The sequence below is a fragment of the Nicotiana tabacum genome, chromosome 16, assembly GCF_000715075.1.
Source record: "Nicotiana tabacum cultivar K326 chromosome 16, ASM71507v2, whole genome shotgun sequence".
NCBI classification, from domain to species: Eukaryota; Viridiplantae; Streptophyta; class Magnoliopsida; order Solanales; family Solanaceae; genus Nicotiana; species Nicotiana tabacum.
Genome location: NC_134095.1, coordinates 10,370,942 through 10,390,369, shown reverse-complemented (window position 1 = coordinate 10,390,369; position 19,428 = coordinate 10,370,942). Strand labels below are relative to the sequence as shown.

At 37.8% G+C, this 19,428-nt stretch overlaps 3 protein-coding genes across 3 annotated transcripts; 2 read left to right on the top strand and 1 right to left on the bottom strand.

Annotated features, from left to right (window-relative positions):
• The first annotated feature begins 6,205 nt into the window (after positions 1–6,205).
• Positions 6,206–12,576, top strand: LOC107773165 (uncharacterized). The gene is made up of 7 exons (XM_016592615.2): positions 6,206–6,677; positions 7,434–7,522; positions 7,618–7,756; positions 10,856–10,951; positions 11,084–11,206; positions 11,708–11,970; positions 12,095–12,576. The coding sequence occupies exons 1-7, from the start codon at positions 6,527–6,529 to the stop codon at positions 12,203–12,205; spliced, it is 972 nt and encodes a 323-aa protein (XP_016448101.1). The 5' UTR covers positions 6,206–6,526; the 3' UTR covers positions 12,206–12,576.
• Positions 12,577–12,715: 139 nt separating this feature from the next.
• LOC107773168 (uncharacterized) lies at positions 12,716–14,073 on the top strand. Its single transcript, XM_016592618.2, has 2 exons — positions 12,716–13,397; positions 13,496–14,073. The coding sequence occupies exons 1-2, from the start codon at positions 13,119–13,121 to the stop codon at positions 13,946–13,948; spliced, it is 732 nt and encodes a 243-aa protein (XP_016448104.2). The 5' UTR covers positions 12,716–13,118; the 3' UTR covers positions 13,949–14,073.
• Positions 14,074–14,339: 266 nt separating this feature from the next.
• On the bottom strand, positions 14,340–17,455 carry LOC107773166 (succinate dehydrogenase subunit 5, mitochondrial). The gene is made up of 4 exons (XM_016592616.2): positions 17,216–17,455; positions 15,776–16,086; positions 15,509–15,694; positions 14,340–14,620 (listed from the first exon to the last, which is right to left on the bottom strand). Exons 1-4 carry the CDS (start codon positions 17,379–17,381, stop codon positions 14,564–14,566), a joined length of 720 nt encoding a protein of 239 aa, XP_016448102.1. The 5' UTR covers positions 17,382–17,455; the 3' UTR covers positions 14,340–14,563.
• Positions 17,456–19,428: the final 1,973 nt, after the last annotated feature.

The following is a 19,428-nucleotide window of genomic DNA, read 5'->3' as shown; positions in this document are numbered from 1 at the left end:
CACTTCTACTCCCTCGTCCGTCGCCTCGTCCCCAAATTTGCACTCGAGGTATTCCGTCTTCGTCCTGCTCAATCTGAACCCTTTAAACTCAAGGGCCTGTCTCCAAACCTCTAGCCTCTCATTGACGTCGCGTCGAGTCTCGTCAATTAGGACTATGTCATCAGCAAATAGCATAGACCATGACACATCCCCTTGAATATTGTGCGTTATGACATCCATCACCAGGGAAAATAGGAAAGGGCTGAACGCCGACCCTTGGTGTAACCCTGTAACAACCGGAAAATGCTCGGAGTCGCCTCCTACTGTTCTAACCCGAGTCTTAGCTCCATCATACATGTCTTTAATCACCCTAATGTATGCAACCAGGACCCCTTTAGCCTCTAAGCAGCTCCATAAGACCTTCCTAGGTACCCTGTCGTACGCTTTCTCTAGATCGATAAACACCATGTGAAGATCCTTCTTCTTATCCCTGTATTGTTCCACCATCCTCCTAATAAGGTGGATAACTTCTGTGGTAGATCGCTCCGGCATGAACCCGAACTGGTTGTCTGAAATAGACACCGTCCTTCGCACTCTCATTTCAACCACTCTCTCCCAGACTTTCATGGTATGACTCAGTAATTTGATACCCCTATAGTTGTTACAACTCTGGATATCACCTTTGTTCTTATACAACGGAACCATTGTACTCCACCTCCACTCTTCAGGCATCCTACTAATAACATGTTTAACAAAACTTCTAAAATCAGTTTATTTTGAAAAGTATTTTTTCTCAAAATACAAGTGTAAGCACGTGATATTTGCTTCACGAGCAATCACTCCAAAAGGAAAACAAAAAATAAAAATAGTGACAAATGACCCCGCGGTACAAATTTTTCATGACATGTATTGCTAGTCATTTGTGGGTCTGTCCATTTTTTGCATTTAATCATTATCAAACAAAATACAAAAAATATGTGTCATTAAAAGAAAATTCAAAATATATATATGTGCATCGTTCGTTCTAGGTTGTGATTTAACTTACTTAAACATTTTAATTTGGTGTGATAATTATGTTGAAGTGCTACATTGTTATTTGTTTTAATTTCATTTGTTTTATTATTTATTTTGTTATTTTTCATTTTTTTTAAATTGAAAAACAAAAGGAAAAGAGTTGAAAATCGGTTTGGGCCCAAAAATAAGACAAAAACAGGCCCAAACCAGCACTCAAGTCCGGTCTAAACCAGGCCTACCCTGACCACCTCCCGAAACGACGCCGCATCATGCGTCTGATCTGAGCCGTTCAACCTCTTGATCCAACGGCCCAGGACGCCCCTTTAGTAACCCGTTCCCAAACCCGACCCAGTAACCATTTCAGCCCAACCCCTCACTTAAACCAAACGACCTCGTTTAACTATCAAACGACCCCGTCTCATTTCTCACCATCAGATCCGAGCCGTTGAGATCATCTGATCTAACGGCTCAGATCCAATCCCCTACTCCGTATATAAGCCTTCCCTCATACCCCACGCCCCCTATCCGAACCCCCCTTCAGGCATCTCCTTCCCCAAGCTCTGGAACCCCCAAACCCTAACGCCGCCCTAGTTTCCCTTTCACCAGAACCCGGCGGCATGAACGCCGATGACCACCCCCTTCACACCCCTGAAGCATCCAACCACCCTGAACACGAATCCACTAACCATGAACCTCGAATCACCTCCTATCGTCTCGAATCTGGATTTGAAGATTCGAGACAAAACTCGATCTATACCAAACCTCACCATCTTTGTATCAGACACTCCCATGACCCTCCTCGTGACCAAACCAAGCTTGGTTTGGTCCGAATCTACCCACAACTCCTAAAAAAACCAGATCTGAAAATCCAGACCTTAGAACACATGCACCTGGGGAATCCGACCGGTCTTGAAAGGGGTTTGAGGTTTAATGGATCTTAACCAAGGTGTTCTCATGTGAGAATACCCTGGTTAAAATTTGTTCGGCCTCAAATGGTCAAAGTTGAGTCTGATTTGGTCTGTTTGGTTTAAACATTTTTTGGTAAATTTTCCTTTCCCTTTGTTTAGTTCTAATTAAGTTGTCAGCATGATTTGTTGTTGTGAGTATTGGTTATCGTCTGTTACTTTTTCTGTTTTCTTCCATCTCTAGCAAAGACCTTTTATTTGGTCGATTGATTTTCTATGTGTGTGTTCTGAATGTACTCTGTGATATACATGTTCGTCGATTAGATTAATCGTCAAATAAGTTAACTTATATAGGTTCCCAGTGATTGACCAAAGTTGTCCGAAGCCCTTTAGGTCCCTGAACGTATTGTTTATATGAGCGACTGATTATTACCTGTTATAATTAGTATAGTCGACCTGATAAATGTCGTCGATTAACTTCCTACGACTGAATGTTCAAATATTCTAATATGTACAACCTCACTTGACTGAATGGACCTGTATTGTGATTTGAGTGTTGGACATTATCTATGAATGCTAGTTTGTAACTACATTGTAAAAAACAATTAAAAGAATCAGGCTAGGGCAATTCTGAAATTGAACTTTCAGAAGTTCAAAAATGCCCTGATACTGCAATGGGCAGGGCAGTAATAATCAAGGGCTAACAAGGGTATTCTGGGGTGTTGAAAAGGACAAAACGATTAGTTTAAATGAGCTGACAAGTAGGGTACTAATTTGGGATTAAACTAATACCAATGGGGGAACAAGACACAAGGGTATGGGGCTTAAAATGAATAATAAAATGAGCCCATAACTCTTGATTAAAGAAAACCAGGCGTGGGGAACCAATGGCTGGCATCAAAAGATGTTTAAGCATGGGTTTAATAGGTATGGGCAGACTGCAAGTGGGAGCATCCAGGCAGCTTAGCTGCACTGGGTCGTTTGGCTTATAAATAGGCCATTTCAGAACTTAAAAGGGGCTGAAACTTTTAGTCTGAAGGGAGGTCTAGTGAGTTTAAAGAAAACTGAAAAACATAAGGTAGTTTCCAGTAAACATTGTAACCAAACACTGTCTGAGAGTTGCATAAGAGTTCATATTGGTCAAGCTGTCTTGGCCAAGTTCGTTTGTTTGCATTGACTGAGCTGTTTGTGGTTGTTGAACTGTTGGTGTTGCTGCATTGAACACTCTGTTATTGCTGTTGTTTCCTTACTCTTTCCTGGGATTGCTTGTTTGGTACTCGACTATCTGCTGGTTCTCTTTGTTCTGGGAAATATTGCTGGTTGTCTGTGGGCTGTGGAAAACACTTGGATTGTTGATTTGTTGCTGTGCTGTTGCTGTGTATCTGCTGCTGCTGTGTTTGTTGCATACTGCCCGACTGACCATTCCTTTCTTCTTTTTGTTCTCTATACCAGGTACACACCTAATACACTGTCAGATGTAATTGGAAACTTGAGCATGAATACAAATAAAAAGACCTGAAGAATGTGTTTTTTTATACATAGTTTGTTACCTTAAATATCATGTAATGTAGAAAAAATTTTATTCTTGTTTGGATGCTGGAAGTAGCTTGCACGCCTAGTAGATATCAATGCATGGTAATTGAATATCAGTTTGTATATGTAGGCTGCTAGTTAAATGTATTCCCAATGCATTGGGTTGTATCTTAGACTTAGTCTAATCGTGTAGTATAAACCTGTAATGTATGCAAAGCATGACAATCGTACACTCTAGTTAAGTTCTTTCTTTTCCGATAAATTGCCATACATAACTGTTAAACCATGATTTAAGAAAAAACAGGGTTTGCAATCTCAACCCCACGAAGGTCGAGCCCGGGTCAAAACAGACCCAGCAGGCCCGCCCCGGACAAACAATGGCCCAGGTCTAGCCCATCACGCGTGGGTTGGATTTGGGCCTTTAATTTCGCTCGGCTGACTGTGTGCGTGGCCGCGCTTCTGATTTTGCTCAAGCGCTCGGAATTCTGTTGTAAATAACTTGCAAGCATATAATTAATTAGGACTATCTACTGTTTTCATTTGGTAGAGACAAACACGACAAGAAACGTAGTTGCTATAGGATACCCTTTTAAAATAAGAACGAGATGGGCCTCGACGAAAATAAACAAGAAAAAAACGCGCAGGCTGCGGGGCCCTCGTTAAATGTATATTATCGAAGCATTCAGTTTCCAGGATGGGTCGTTCAGCAAATCTCACGGCCCTCCCAGAAATAATAACGCGATAGCCTCTTTAAGCGCGTATTTAATAATTTTACCTTCTTAAATTCGGGTGCGCATTTATGTGACCCAAATCCAAATCTCGACGGATTCGAAATGTATTTCTAATCACGGGTACATTGATTGTGACGTGGTTCGAGATGCATGTCCATGACGTCGCAAATTCCTTTTAAAAGTAGAACGAGACGAGCCTCGTCAAACAAAAAATGTACACAACTGCTGGGCCCTCTAACTGTATATATATTAACACTTAGAATTCGGGACAGACCGTTTAGCGAATTTTTCGGCCTTCCCCAAAACAACAATACGCTAGTTACTTTAGGCGCGTCTTAATAATTTATTTTCCTTAATTCGGGTGCGCATTTATGTGACCCAAATCCAAATCTCAACCGAGTCGAGATATGTCAACAACCACGGGTGCATTGATGTAACGTGGTTCGAGATATGTTTTCACGACGTTGCAAGTCTTATAAAATAACAGTAAATGATAAAAGCGGTTAAAAGTTAAATTTTGCACATAGGTTCACACTTGTATAAAATCAGATAAATAAGCCGAATATAACAGTTGAGCGACCGTGCTAGAACCACGGAACTCGGGAATGCCTAACACCTTCTCCCGGGTTAACAGAATTCCTTATCCGGATTTCTGGTACGCAGACTGTAATATAGAGTCATTATTTTCCTCGATTCGGGATTAAAATTGGTGACTTGGGACACCCTAAACCTCCCAAGTGGCGACTCTGAAATAAATAAACCAATCCCGTTTCGATTGTCCTTTAATTGGAAAAAACTCCCCCTGCGCCCCCCGGGCGCGGAAAAAGGAGGTGTGACAACAAGTATATTTTTCTTAAAAGTATTCCCTCCGTTCACTTTTACTTGTCCAGTATTCTATTTTCACTTTTATTTGTCACTTTTCGCATATCAACAAAAAATAATATTTTTTATGTTATAACCATAGTATTAATTAACCATTTCAAAATATTTTTTCAAATTCATTAAAAATATGCATCAATTAATATGAGTATCATCGTAAATTATGCACTTAATTTATTATTTTTTAAGAGACCTGCAAAATCCATAGTGGACAAGTAAAAGTGAACGGAGGGAGTACTTTTCAAAAAAGGGCTTTTGCGACGAAGCTAGTTTTTTTATTTTCCAAAAACTGTTTGTGCTTCTACTTTAATGTACCTTTTAACCTTCTAAAAGTTTGGCCAAATACCTTTATCTTTAGCGAAAAATCACTTTTAGCAACAAAAAAAAAACACATTATTTTTGGCCCCAAAAAAGCTCCAAGCACACTATTAGTAACATATTACCAGTTTCTATAATTTCTACAAGTCATGCAAGCTTTTTTTTGCAGTATAACATTAGAATTGCATCTAATGGCTTCTTAAATAACTTCTTTAAAAAGTGAGAACTAACTTCAGCTAAGATCCATATTTAACTATTTGCAAAGCCGTTTATTATACGCAAATTCCAAACCTAAAATGGTAGATCATTTCACTCATAGGTGTGTCTTTTCATTTTGCAGCATTTTATAGAAGATTTCAAAATTATATTACACTTCCCATGTTAGTAATTTTTAAGTAAATCAAATATTTCTAACATGACATGTACTATGAGTACTTGAGTAGTAAAGTCCCCGAGAAAGGGGCGGAGCTACAGCTTCGACAATGAGTTCGGCAGAACCCAATAGCTTTAGTTCAAATCATATATTTATCTTGAGAAATTTATTGAATAGGTATGAATTCTTACTTTAGAACCCAAGTTCCAATAGCACAAAGAAGGTTAGAATTCCGAATCCAGCAACTTCAAATGCCGGCTCTGCCTCTGGATCCAAGACTTTTCCCTTTTCTGCCTTTTTACAACTAACTTTTAATATCATTTTAACACCAAAACCAGACAATATCGAAATACCCTAAAAACATAATCTTTCTCCCCCGACATTTTTGTTTCCCCGTACTATCACACGTTACATCACGTAAATCATAATTATCTCTACCTAAGTAGTGGAGCGGAGGAGTAGTAATTATAATTGATAAATTAAACCCCTATGACCCAAAACACACACATTTCACTAACGACAGCTGCTGGAGAAAAAGAATCTCCATTGTTACACTATAGTCTATAGCACTTGCTACTTCATCTCCTCTCCCTGTTTTCCACTTTTCGTATTGTTTTAATAAAATCAATCAAGTAAAAATAGTATTGCTACTAACGATCTATCTGATCCTTGAAGAGCAAACAACGAATTCTTAAGAAACATTCTCTAGATTCTTGGGGTGTCTTTTTCTTTGTTTTATTGAGTGGATAGAAGATGATGGAATGAGGAGTGAAGAGAAGAGAAAGTGAGTGGCGATGGCAAGAGCAGTAGAATGGAGAGGAAAATGGTGTTTATATAAGCGAACTATGATTGTTATTTGCTCAATCAACATATTTGTTGCTCTCTATGTGCTTCACTCTCTCTACACTTCTGTATATATGTACCCTTACAATCATACTCAAACAGGTAAGGCTTGCTATTTATACTCAAACAGGGATGACCCTTTACTTGATTCTGAATTTTCTGTTTACCCCTTGGTTTCTTTATTCAAAAGTTGAATGCTTGTTTGATAAAGAGCGCTTTTGGCCACAGCTTTTAGCTGTACACCATATTATTTTGGGATGAATAAGTTGTCTTGATTCTGAATTCTATGTTTACCCATTTGGGATTTTGCTGGAAAGTTGATTGCTTGTTTGATAAATGAGTGGTTTTGCCACAGCGTTTAAGTATATTTAGCTATATCCCATAAAACCAGATTATTTTTTATTGTCCCCTTTGCTCGATTCTGAATCTTTTGTTTGTACTCATTTTGGTATTTTGTTGCTTTCTTAGAAAGTTGAATGCTTGTTTGATAAATAAGGGTTCTTTTGCCACAGCTTTTAGCTATACCTCAGATTATTTTATGACCCAACCCTTTATTTGACTGTGGATTTTAAAAGAAAAAGCATACAGGAACAGTTTGATTCTTTAAACAAGCAGGTTTTGGCTTCTTTTTTAGCACCCTAATTTTCTTGTTGGCTTTGATTTTGTTATTTTCTTGGAAAGTCGAATGTTTGTTTGATAGAATCCATGGCTTTTGAGTTTTGCCACAGCTTTTAGCTTTAGGCATTCCCTGATTAATTGTTTCTTGAGTCTGAATATTCTGTTGACCTGTTTGGTTTTTGTTGATTACTTGGAATATTCGTTGCTGGTTTGATAAATGGATGTTTTTTGTGAATACAGCTTTTAGGTATACCTCAGATCAGATTAGGAAAATGGAAGAGTCAATTCAATTACGGAAACAACTAGAACCTATAGAACTTATTAACGTGGTAAGACCTTATTTGAGATTTTGGTATCTTGTTTCTGAATGTTGCTATATTCACGTGGATTTTGCTTGATGAGGAATGCTTTTTACATGATGAAGGTAAATCGCTTAAAGATCGAACTTTTGAAGGATGAAAAGGTGCAACAAATACCTCAGCATATTAAATGGAAGATAGCAGACGAGATACTAGTAATTTTAAAAGCTGTGAATGCCAATGCCGATGCAACGATGCTACAAGGTGAGTGTGCCTTCTATTTCTGTATATTAATAAAATTGTGCTATCCTTGTTTTTCTACCTGCATTCAGAGGCGGATCCAGAATTTAATGTTTATGGGTTACTGAAATGACCTCGAGTAAATTTTCAATAGTAACTGGTTCACATTTAAATATTTATAGATACTTAATGAATTTTTGGAACACATTTACACTGTTTGAACAAAAGCTACTAGGTTCACGTGAACCTGTAAGTCGCAAGCTGGATCCGCCCTTGCCTGCATTCTTAAAGTTTCTATCAGGGAAGACTTCTTGACTTTTTATACTGAAGCCTGTATTAGTTGTAGACTTTTATGTCATCTTATCTCTTACTAATGTCTATTTGGTCCTAGTGTCTAAGGTTTTCTTTTACCGAATTCGGCGAACGGAAACCTTTCTTTAAATGCAGTTCACAAAAGTGTAGCTGAAACAGGTGTCTTGGTCTTCTGAAAAGGAAGCTGTCAGATGGAAAGAATTGTTACACTGGTTTTGAGTGTTACACTAGCATGCGGAACATTGGATTTGCTTTGCCATGCGCTTTTTCTGTTTAAACATAAGCTGAAAACTAAATACTACTAATATTCTTTAGCATAAACATATAATTAGTATGTCCTAGTATGGAGAGTTGTCGGAGCTTCCGAATCATGATATTACGGGATTGCACCAAGGGTCTGCGCTCAGCCCATTCCTATTTGCCCTAGTGATGGATGCACTGACTCATCATATTCAAGGGGAGGTTCCATGGTGCATGCTATTTGCTGATGACATTATTCTAATTGACGAGACAAGAGGCGGCGTCAACGAGAGGCTAGAGATTTGGAGACATGCTCTTGAGTCTAAAGGTTTCAAGTTGAGTAGGACGAAGACGGAATACCTCGAGTGCAAATTTGGAGTTGAGCCGACGGAAGCGGGAGTTGAAGTGAGGCTTGACTCTCAAGTCATTCCCAAGAAGGATAGTTTCAAGTACCTTGGATCGGTTATTCAGGGGATCGGGGAGATTGACGAGGATGTCACACACCGTATAGGGGTGGGGTGGATGAAGTGGAGGTTAGCGTCGGGAGTTTTGTGTGACAAGAAAGTTCCACCGTTACTAAAAGGTAAGTTTTATAGAGCAGTAGTTAGGCCTGCCATGTTGTATGGAACTGAATGTTGGCCGGTAAAGAACTCACACACCCAGAAGATGAAAGTAGCAGAGATGAGGATGTTAAGGTGGATGTGCGGGCATACAAGGATGGATAAGATTAGGAATGCAGATATTCGAGAGAAGGTGGGTGTGGCCCCCATGGAGGACAAGATGCGGGAAGTAAGACTCAGATGGTTTGGGCACATTCAGAGGAGGAGCACTGATGCACCGGTGAGGAGGTGTGAGCGACTGGCTGTAGTGGGCACGCGGAGAGGTAGAGGGAGACCTAAGAAGTATTGGGGAGAGGTGATCAGACATGACATGACGCGACTTAGGATTACGGAGGACATGGCCCTTGATAGGGAATTATGGAGGTCGAGCATTAAGGTTGTAGGTTAGGGGAGAGGGTGAATATTTCTACAGCACAACTGAGAGAGACTATCTAGTTAGGAGTTAGACTAGGAATGTCAGTGGTCGTCTATTGATGCAGGGCTTTACCTTCTAGTTGTACTATACCAGCCATCTAATTCGTATTTCGTATTTCGTATCCTGTATTTCATATTTCGTATCTCCTATATATTGTTGTTATTTTATTACGCATTTTTATGGTACTAATATATTATCTCCTATTGCTTTTTTTTGAGCCTTTTGAGCCGAGGGTCTCCTGGAAACAGCCTCTCTACCCTTCGGGGTAGGGGTAAGGTCTGCGTACATATTACCCTCCCCAGACCCCACTTGTGGGATTATACTGGGTCGTTGTTGTTGTTGTTGTACTCTTCCGAAGTTATCAACAATTCATGTTCCAATGTTTCCTGTTGTGTCTTCACCCCTTGTTTTTGTCTCCAGATCTTGTTTTATCCTTTCCAAAGTTATCAACGGCCCACCTCCACTACAATAAGACTTCATATCGAAGGATTTTGATAGAAGTCCCTTCTATACACCATCTTATCTTCTTCTCTCATAGTTACATAGCTTGTGCAGGGTCTTTTCACCTTGTCACTCTCCTTGTCTTGTGGGCTTTCTATGCTATTTATTCTTCATCCCTATGAAACAATCTCTGCAAGTGTGGCTTCCTTTGTATTTGGAATGAAGAGTATGCAAGGGAAGTCGTCTTTATGAACAGTATCATCACACCAAATATTAAGCCAGAATGGACTGCATTCCCGTTCGTGATAATGATTCTAATGAATCTTGAAACATCCTTTCTCTCCTTCACGATCCCTTTCCATAAGCTTGTTCTTTAAGAATAATAACTCATCTCTTTTAGGAACCATTTTTTATTAATCACCTCCATCCACAGAGCCTTCTCCTAATTTGCAAACCTCTATAATCGTTTTCTCGGGAGAGCTCAGTCAAACATAGTTATTTATCTTCGGGTACCCAACGTGTGTTCCTAATAGGGGATTTGACTCTCCCCCAACACTCCAAATGAAAATCTCCATCTCCATTCATTCCTCGGTATTTTTCTTTTTTAGATTAAACATAACATTTCTTGGCTACTGAAGGTGGGATGGGAAACAGAGACATGAAGTTTCTAGGAATGTTCGATTGGATTGCCTTTATCAAGGAAACTCTTCCTCCCTTTGCCATCCATCCCACCTATCTTCTCCCAAACTTCTAGTACCTGCTTCCTTCATCCTTCCTATCATCTCCCAAACTTTTGCGTTATTGGTTGCTAAAGCTCCCTCTCCTCCACTTTATTGCCTAGGGGAAGATCCAGGTATTTTACACCTTCTCCACTGCTATCGACTCGGATAGCTTACTTAAATGCCACTTAATTTAGAAGAATTCATGTGTATGTGAAGTCCGAAGTAGCCACCGAAACATATTTGGAGAAGGGCATCGACTGCAATATACTTTTTTATTATTAGTTCCTTATGATATTTTTATTGTATGCATTCATTTGCTGTGTTTCATTTACAATTCCTGGTTATCATGTTTGACGGTGTTTTTGTCGAACAGATGCGGTGGAAAGTTGGCGAAGAGAAAAATTGAATGAAGTTGCAGAAATCATTCATGAGAAAACATCAAATTCAACTATTTCCCCAGAGGAGGCTAGTATGTCCTTTTTATGACTGCTATTCCACAGTTTGTATTTTCAACTTTCTTTTGATGATGAAGGAGTTCTCATTTCTAGTTCACTGGAATTTTCAGAAAAGAAGGTAATATCTATTGTGACCTTGCTTGCAGGTTTACTTGCACGAGCTTTGGAGGATGACTGGGGTGAGCTGTCTGAAGAAATTGGTCTCTGGATACCTGTTCAGATCACTAATAAAGAACATGATGACAAACCTGAGGGTGAAGAGGAACTTGGTAATGAGATAGTTGTTCAGTCCAAATTTTATGTGTTTCTTTTTTTTTTGTTTTGGTCTAGACCTTTCATCAGCTTTCTCGTTATCTCCCGTTTTTTGAGCAAGAAAAGTATTCTTCCGTTTCCCCTCCCTCTCCGCCTCTCCTTTGCAAGCGTCTTTGTTGTTATTGTTATATCATTTGCTTTTCCCCCTCTTTTTTTCCTCTTTTTTCTTGTTTTGCATGATGATGATATGATTTGAATTAAAGAAAGAAGGGAGGATTCATATTGCCGGTCTTAACTTTGTTTGGGACTGAGGCTTAGTTGTTATTTGTTGTACAAAAGAAAAGAAAAAGATAAAACATCTCTTTGATTGAAGGCATGGATGCTTAAAATTTGATCAATCAAGCGTGCTCATATTATGTCCTCTCTATCACAAATTTGCTATGTTAAATTAACAAAAGAAGGAGACCCTCTCTACTTATAGATACTTATGCAGTAACTTATAAACTTATATTCTCCAGATGATGAAGTCATAGCTGGCAAGCAGCTTCCTCCCGAGTGTCATGCTGAACTCCATACTGATTACGGTGGTGCTGCTGTAAGATGGGGCCTTACACACCATAAAAAATCTGCATATGAGTGTTGCATGGCTTGTTTGAATCAAGCTAAGCATGCCAGACCTAATCAAAAGAAATGTAACATTTGGGTTTACTGCCCCTCAGAGACAGGATGCCACTCTCCGGATATTTATCAACACAAGCATCAGGAGTGTTGGCTAAAATATGTAAGTTCTGCGCGCTTTCCCTTCACAAACTTTACTACCTCCCGTTCTTATCTTTGCAAATTTTGATATTTAGCAGACTAAGCTGTTGTCAATCGTCTCTTCCTCTTTTCATTTGCAAATGCAGGCAGAGACACCTACGTTGAATTTTAAGGACCGCTATCCTGAATCATACAGAAATGCTCACCCAAATGCACCAGTAATTGTTCCATGGATGTCTGGTGTTGTCAGTGTATAAATTTGTCACTAACAAAATAGACGATACGCCTTGAAATCTTGTTGCTTCCACTATATGAAGATGTTGTAACATTGTGGCAAGAAATCAGTTTTCTCGAGTTGCAGTTTCTTATGGTAGAGCTGCTTCTCTTCTTCTTGTTATTGTTTTGTAGGAAGATAGATTTGACCAAAATCCGAGGTCTATCGGAAACAGCCTCTATCTCTATAAAGGTAAGGGTAAGGTCTGCTTACATACTACCCTCCCTGGACCCATTTATTGGGATTACACTGAGTTTGTTGTTGTTGTTATAGATTTTACCAAAATAAAACTTTGTTTTTGTATCACACAGTGATTATAATTTTGGAGAACTGGCGAAGAGCTAAATGATTGTGTTAGTGGTGAAACGTAGTTTTATTATTCTAAACTAACTTATGGTATTTTAACTAAGCTTCAAAAGGTGCAGCTATGAAAAAAATTCTTTAGGTTGATATCCTGAAAAAGGACAGTGTTTGGTAAATAGTAAAATATTATACCAAAAAATATTTCTGTTGATGACATCATTTTCGTCTTTTCAGCTGATTCAATGTCAAATTGATTAATCTCTTATACCATATTCACATAAGGTTATAAGATCTGAAAGGATTTTTTAGTGGTCATAGTTTGGTGTAGTGTCTTCTTTCACCCTTGACTTCAGGTTGAAGTGAAAAATAATGGCTACAAATTTAGAAGCATTACTATGAAATAGAAACAATAACTAAGATATATAGAATAAGAAACTGAGATGTCAGTTGATTTGGCCTAGTGGGTTGAGAGAAGCAGTCCAAGTTGCCATCAGTTATTATCTTGAAAATACCTTGGTCGGCTCTTTTAATGTTGTCTTCACTTTAAAGATTAAAGACCCAAAAAAGTTCATAGAAGATGGAAGGCCATTTTCATGCAAGAATTTCAAAAGGGAAAAAACAGTAGAGAAAAATTACAAGTATTTAGTTCTCTTTGGGGAACCTTTTCACCTACAACACTCAAAGAATTTTACTCTCCAAACATGGTCTTCTCTCCCAAGCAAGAATCACCAAATCCCTCCGAGAGATGCAAATTCTTCTCTTCAACTCTCAAGGATGCATTTGCCAATTGCCACATTTTTAAGGAAAGACATTCTAGTACTCAAATCTCAGACGAAGACGATGCAATCGATGATTATGATGATGAAGAGGAAGTAATAATTTATAGTCAAGTTTTTCTTTCAAGTTCAATGCATTAATCTTATGATATGTTTATGTTTTCTGAAAGATATTTTGTGGATTTTATCAACAGGTGTTTGTATCCATAGTAATAAGTAAATACATGGAGTCCAAATGCAGAAGACAGACAACTATCTCAAGTGACAAGTTCAACTGGAGTTTCTCGCCAACAGCAGGAGATTTATTCACATCCACAAAGCTAATGCAACAAAAGGAGGACAAGGAACATCAAGAAAAGGAAGATAACGAGGATTTCCTCTCTGCTGGTACTCGTTTTTCGCGCTGCTCAAGTGCTATAAGCTATGAGGCATTTGCCACAGCTAAGACAACCCTTTCTCGTTCTTCAAGCTTGAACAGGATTGAGTTTCAAGATTTTCCAAGGCGCTCTGCTATTCAGGAATTCTCACATTGTGAAGGATGGCCGTTTGGTCTATGCCGTAAACTGTTGTTACTTCCTCCTTTGCCAAAATCTCCATCTGATTCTTGGTCATGGCGAAAGAGTGCAAGAACGATCAAGATATACTAGTTGTTGGCATTCAAAACCAATCTTCTCTTAATTTCAAAGGAATTTTACATTTTCCCAAAAGGGATGCTGAACTTCATTTTTCATGTATTCACTATGTTCTTAATAATAGCTACAAACTCTTTCGAGAATTCAACACCTTTCTTATGCTTTGCATGCTTCAAACTTTGGCTAAGTAGTCCATTTAATGTCACTTATTTTACCTCACTTATTTTACCAGTTTGGCATTAAGGCCAAATCACAGAAGTTCAAAGATGGAAGTTCTTCGTCATAGGGATAAAAGTGAACTGCTGGTACAAAGTGCTCTGTGCCACGTACAGTAAATAAGCAAACCAACTTAAAACAAGAAGTTGATTCATCAACCAACCAGAAAATATGTGTTGAAGCACACACCTTGAAGAAACAAAGATTAGAACTTTCTGAATATTCAAGAAAGTATTTCCTTGCACAAATTTCTTGGATTATTATCATTTGCCTATTATAGCAGTCACATGATCAAACTTGCGAACCAAGTGCAACATAACAGATCATATTAAAGCAACCTGTATTATCTAAAAAAACAGCCATTCAAGTGATTGAAGAAAAAAACACGGTGGTATGTCTGCCATAGTTGAAGGTCTATGCTCTATGCTCAACATAAGAACCAGCAAGTCCAGAAGTCCCAAGTACTGTAACCTGGAGTTAGCAAGGCAGAAAGAGCAGTGAGAACAAATAATGGTTATATGCTTCATCCTTCAGGAGATCTCAGACTATAATTTTGAAAATGCAACAAAAATCTTCAAGAAACACTTTCAAAAATGAATTGTAATATCACCTGAAGCATTAAAGGAATCTATTCCAGAGAAATTAAACCCCATTATCAAAATAGGAAGCTGGGGAGATGTTTCTTGTATGCTAGTTAATGGATGATAGCATTGTAGATAGGGGTGGGGAAATGGTTAAAAGAAATCAGTTAACCACCCATATTATCCACTAAAAAATGGTTTGGATAATGAACTTTTTAAAAACGAGTCAAATATGGATAAGAACCATATTATCCATTTAGAAAATAGATAACCAATGGGTCTAACTTTTACATTTGTAAAGCCTCAAATTGGGGGTTCCTCAAGTTAGGGAGACTAAGAATTCTCCCAAAAATGATCATATGCAAAAAGTCATGGATAATATGGGCCCGTTTTTTATCCGTATTAAATATGGGTCGGGTCGGATAATTTATCCGTTTTTTTTCATTACTCGTTTTCGACCCGAACCATATCCGCCCCGCCCGCTTGACACTCCTATGTGTAGATATGAATATTTTTTAAGGCATAACGGATGGCCTCATAAAAAGCTGGTCATTTTACAAGAGGTTGCTTGAAATTTTGTTGGAAAAAGAAACCACAGAAATAGCAGTCAATACTCGAGTGCAACTTTAGAAGGGTAATTCAGAGTGCAGTTGGTATCCACAGCTTTCTTATCTCCTAAGCGAAACATAGCTTGTGTTGCAAATGTCGCTTGTGTAAGAAGTTGTAACCTACAGAAAAGCTGAAATACATGCAACCAACTTGCTTCAATTAAATGTACCTTTCCCCATTCAGAATCAAGGCCACTGCATCGCATCTTTAAGTGTATCATCCTGGTCCCTAGTTCCATCTCAACTTTCTTCCTCAAATATCCCTCCTCTGGCCCAAAGGCACTCATGTATGCGTTGTAGCGTTGAAATACTGTTTGCAATGCGTCAGAGACTTCTTTTGACAGAGGCTTCACATCCTGCCAGCAATATGAGTATTTAAACAACAAGAACTTGAGAAACTACATATCAAATCGTTGGTTTCTTAAAACTCATCTTACCTCACCACTTAAACCGATAGCATCATCAATTTCCATTTTCAGAGATGTGAGAATCCCCGTGAACTCCTCAACTGCCTCCGCAGCGCGGAAAACACTCGCCAAAGCTTCCTGGCCAGTCTTGTCATCAGTACTTTTGGACACTGCATTCTTGGCATCATAGACGACAGCATCTGGGAGCTCATGCCAGCTTGCAGCCATTAAGTCTTTAAAAGCACGTTTGACCTCCGGATCTTTTATGTCAGGCATGTGAGACAAATCCTCACTGAAAGAACGCATGCTTCCCATTGCCATTGTGAAAGGATTCCTCCATTCTAGAGTTTCACAATATCCACGTAATGTCAATCACTGATGCAAGATCATGAAATTGATACAAAGTATAGGAAACTACAAGCACTTCGCGTGTAAGGCAATTAAGAAGCTTCTCCAAAGAAGTAATCACATAAGGTCCTCTTTCCCCACAAACAATCCTAAATATGTCGTAGTAACCATGAGTTATAAGTAAAAGGATCTAGAATCCAACTCCAACATTGAACCAGGTGCCTGCACTCTTACACTTATAAGACTCAAACTTATCATAGGGAGACTGAGCAATCGTAACTTGGAACCCATATTCAAGTGTGCCAGCAAAAGTTTTTGTTGTTGCATTATGCTTAGAATTCTATTAAGCTTTAGGAATCTAATGGCGCTCAGGGGCTTTTTACACCTACTTCTAAAATAACATTAACATAAATCAGCATCCACAATGGAAAGGAATAACCTACTGATTCCACAATTGGATATGATAAAGCAGAATTAGAAATACTGGGTATGTTGTTGCAGGGGTAAGGTCTGCGTACACTCGGTGTGGGATAATACTGGGTATGTTGTTGTTGTTGTTGTTGTAAAGCAGAATTAAAAAAAAAATTAATGAGAAGTGAACGATGTGTAAACTAACAAGTGGTGTAAAGCTAAACCTTTTATCAATTAGGGAAGGAGAATTAAACATCAAAAAGATCAAACTGAAGTGGAGCATCAAAAACCCTATTTTCATTTGTCTCAATCAATCAATCCCAAACTAGTTGGACTCGATTGCATCAATCGTCTATCCATTCTGCTCTATTCGGGACCATTTCATTCCAAAATACTCAATAATTAGTCTCTGAAACAGGTTCTAATCACACTTATAAGATAAAATTTATGTGTCTCATAAACAAAAAAAATATTAGTCTATTAATCAGTAAATTAAAATTTGGATCTTTTTTATTTATATGCGAATTAACGGAAATACCCACGTTACTAACACTAAATACCCTACCAATTGAAATATCAGATTGAAAGCAGTCTCACAAATTTTCACATACTTCAAAATAAAACAATGGATACACATTAACCAAAATTGAGCTGAACAGAAAATTCCGATAAAACAAACTGCTACGAATATAAGCAGATGATGCTTTGTACCTGTAACGGGGTTTCTAGGAGAAGCTGAGAAAGATTGGGATGAGAAATGGAGGTGGCGGAGGGACTGGTGGTTGACGGCGGAGGTTGTGGCGGCGGCCGCGCCGAAGACAGTAGATCTGCGGCATATCGATCGATACAAAGATCGCATCAGCACCATTTTCTCCATTTCTGCTCAACTTTCAGGTTTTTTTCTTTACTCAGAGGGTCGTAGGTATTCAGCAAAAAAGAGAAATTGTTCCTTTAGTATTATGTGTTTTTATAATAATAGATAATACTCCTAATACAAGACAATTTTTGAAATTAGTCCATGAAAAATTGAGCTACAAAAATTGGTTCTAATTACACATTACTATTGTGTAGTTTCTTTTGTATTAGTTTTATGTGGATTCAAATTTATTGAAGAATATTAATTAAAAGTTAAAACAGCTGAAAATAGCCTAATTTATTCGTAGATCTGATAACTCGAAATATAAGAAACTCAATAAATCAAGTTTTTAATATATCAGTCAACCACTAGCTTGTTTGGTCGTGATTTGCTTTTTTTTTTTCTTCCTTTCAAAGTTAATATGTTTGACCAAATTTTTAGAAGAAAAAAAAGTATAGAAGCAGAAATTTTTTGAGAAACGGGAAAAATATAATTTCTCTCCAAAAGTACTTTTTAGAAAGCACTTTAATTTTTTTTTATATCTATATATATATTAAAGGAATAAAATTACCATATATAATTTGCATTGTGGTTAAGCCAAATGGCAAGCTAATAAATGCAAATAGTATATGATAACTTTATTCTATATTTGACTATATTAGTCATATATATATATATAAACTGAATTTGAATTAAAGAATAATTTTGAATTTATAGATAAAGTTTTTAAATTTGAATTAAAATAAAATAGAAATTTATCTTTTTTTGGTCAAGTTGTCATACTTAATTCGGTTAATGATCATATACAATCATGCTAGGAACTTTTGTTATCTTTTCTGATTATTTAAATACTATTGTGCCTGTGGCAAAAAAAAAAAAACTATTTCATATAACTATAAAACACTTTCATATTTAAAATCCTATAATTATAGTTCTTTAAACAATATAGCTAAATTTAAATAAATCGAATTTCTTTTAAAATAAATGTAATATATAGGGTACACGTCTACGGTTATCCAAATAACAAAAAAGAGTTTAAAAATAGAACAAAAATTTACTTACGTATACAAAATTTTACCTACATGCCGGAGAAAAAAATCACAAAAATCAGTCAATATTCAAAAAAAATATTTTTTCCCTTTTTGAAAAATGTTTGTTTGAAGAGTCAATTTGTATAAATGGACATCAAACAAATAAGAAAACTTTGGCTATACAATTACTATCATTAATTTTAATTTAGCTCCTGCTATGTCACGACCCGAATTTCCCATCCTCGGGAGTCGTGATGGCGCCTACTAGTGAAAGCTAGGCAAGCCAACCAACTGAACTATTTACCTTGTTTCCTTTTTTTTTTAAAATCCGATAACAGTTAAGAGCCAACAATTAAATAACAACAGAATTGAATAAGCGGAAGGCTGCATTGTAAAGTTTTAATAATACTGCTAATACCAATCCATAACAAATCTACCCAAGACTGGCGTTACAACTTCACAGACTGTCTAGGAGTACTACAAATAAAGGTCTGAAAGAAATAAATATAACATTGTCTCTGGAAAATACATGAAAGAAACAAGAATAGTAGATAGAAGGAGACGCCAAGGCCTGCGGACGCCTGCAGGACTACCTCGGATCGCCTGATGAACAAGAAACAACAATCTCACTGCGGTCCGAAGTCTACAACACTGGGATCTACACAAAAGAGTGCAGAGTGTAGTATCAGCACAACCGACCCCATGTGCTGGTAAGTGCCTAGCCTAACCTCGGTGAAGTAGTGACGAGGCTAGGACCAGACTACCAAATAAATGTGTGTAGTTAAATCGTATACAACGGAAAAGAAAAACAGTAATGTACAGTTAAGTATGGGAGTGGGTAACATGCTGTGAGGACATTGAATAACAATAGAAGAACAACAAATAAATATGAGGATCACCATAATTCAATTGAAAAATAGGAAGGGGAAATCATCCCGAAATGATCCGAAACCACTCCGAAACACACCTGAGGCCCCCGGAATACCATCCAATCACACCAACCAGTCCCATAACATGACACAGACCTGCTCGAGGCC

Excerpts from the sequence above, each read along its gene's own strand:
- LOC107773168 (XM_016592618.2), top strand. The coding sequence starts at position 13,119 with ATGCAAGAATTTCAAAAGGGAAAAAACAGTAGAGAAAAATTACAAGTA. Across the intron at positions 13,398-13,495 it reads ATTATGATGATGAAGAGGAA|GTGTTTGTATCCATAGTAAT; the intron begins GTAATAATTTAT and ends TTTTATCAACAG.
- LOC107773166 (XM_016592616.2), bottom strand. The coding sequence starts at position 17,381 with ATGGAGAAAATGGTGCTGATGCGATCTTTGTATCGATCGATATGCCGC. Across the intron at positions 16,087-17,215 it reads TCCTAGAAACCCCGTTACAG|AATGGAGGAATCCTTTCACA; the intron begins GTACAAAGCATC and ends GTGAAACTCTAG. Across the intron at positions 15,695-15,775 it reads CTATCGGTTTAAGTGGTGAG|GATGTGAAGCCTCTGTCAAA; the intron begins GTAAGATGAGTT and ends TATTGCTGGCAG.
- LOC107773165 (XM_016592615.2), top strand. The coding sequence starts at position 6,527 with ATGGCAAGAGCAGTAGAATGGAGAGGAAAATGGTGTTTATATAAGCGA. Across the intron at positions 6,678-7,433 it reads TTACAATCATACTCAAACAG|CTTTTAGGTATACCTCAGAT; the intron begins GTAAGGCTTGCT and ends TTGTGAATACAG. Across the intron at positions 11,971-12,094 it reads AGGAGTGTTGGCTAAAATAT|GCAGAGACACCTACGTTGAA; the intron begins GTAAGTTCTGCG and ends TTGCAAATGCAG.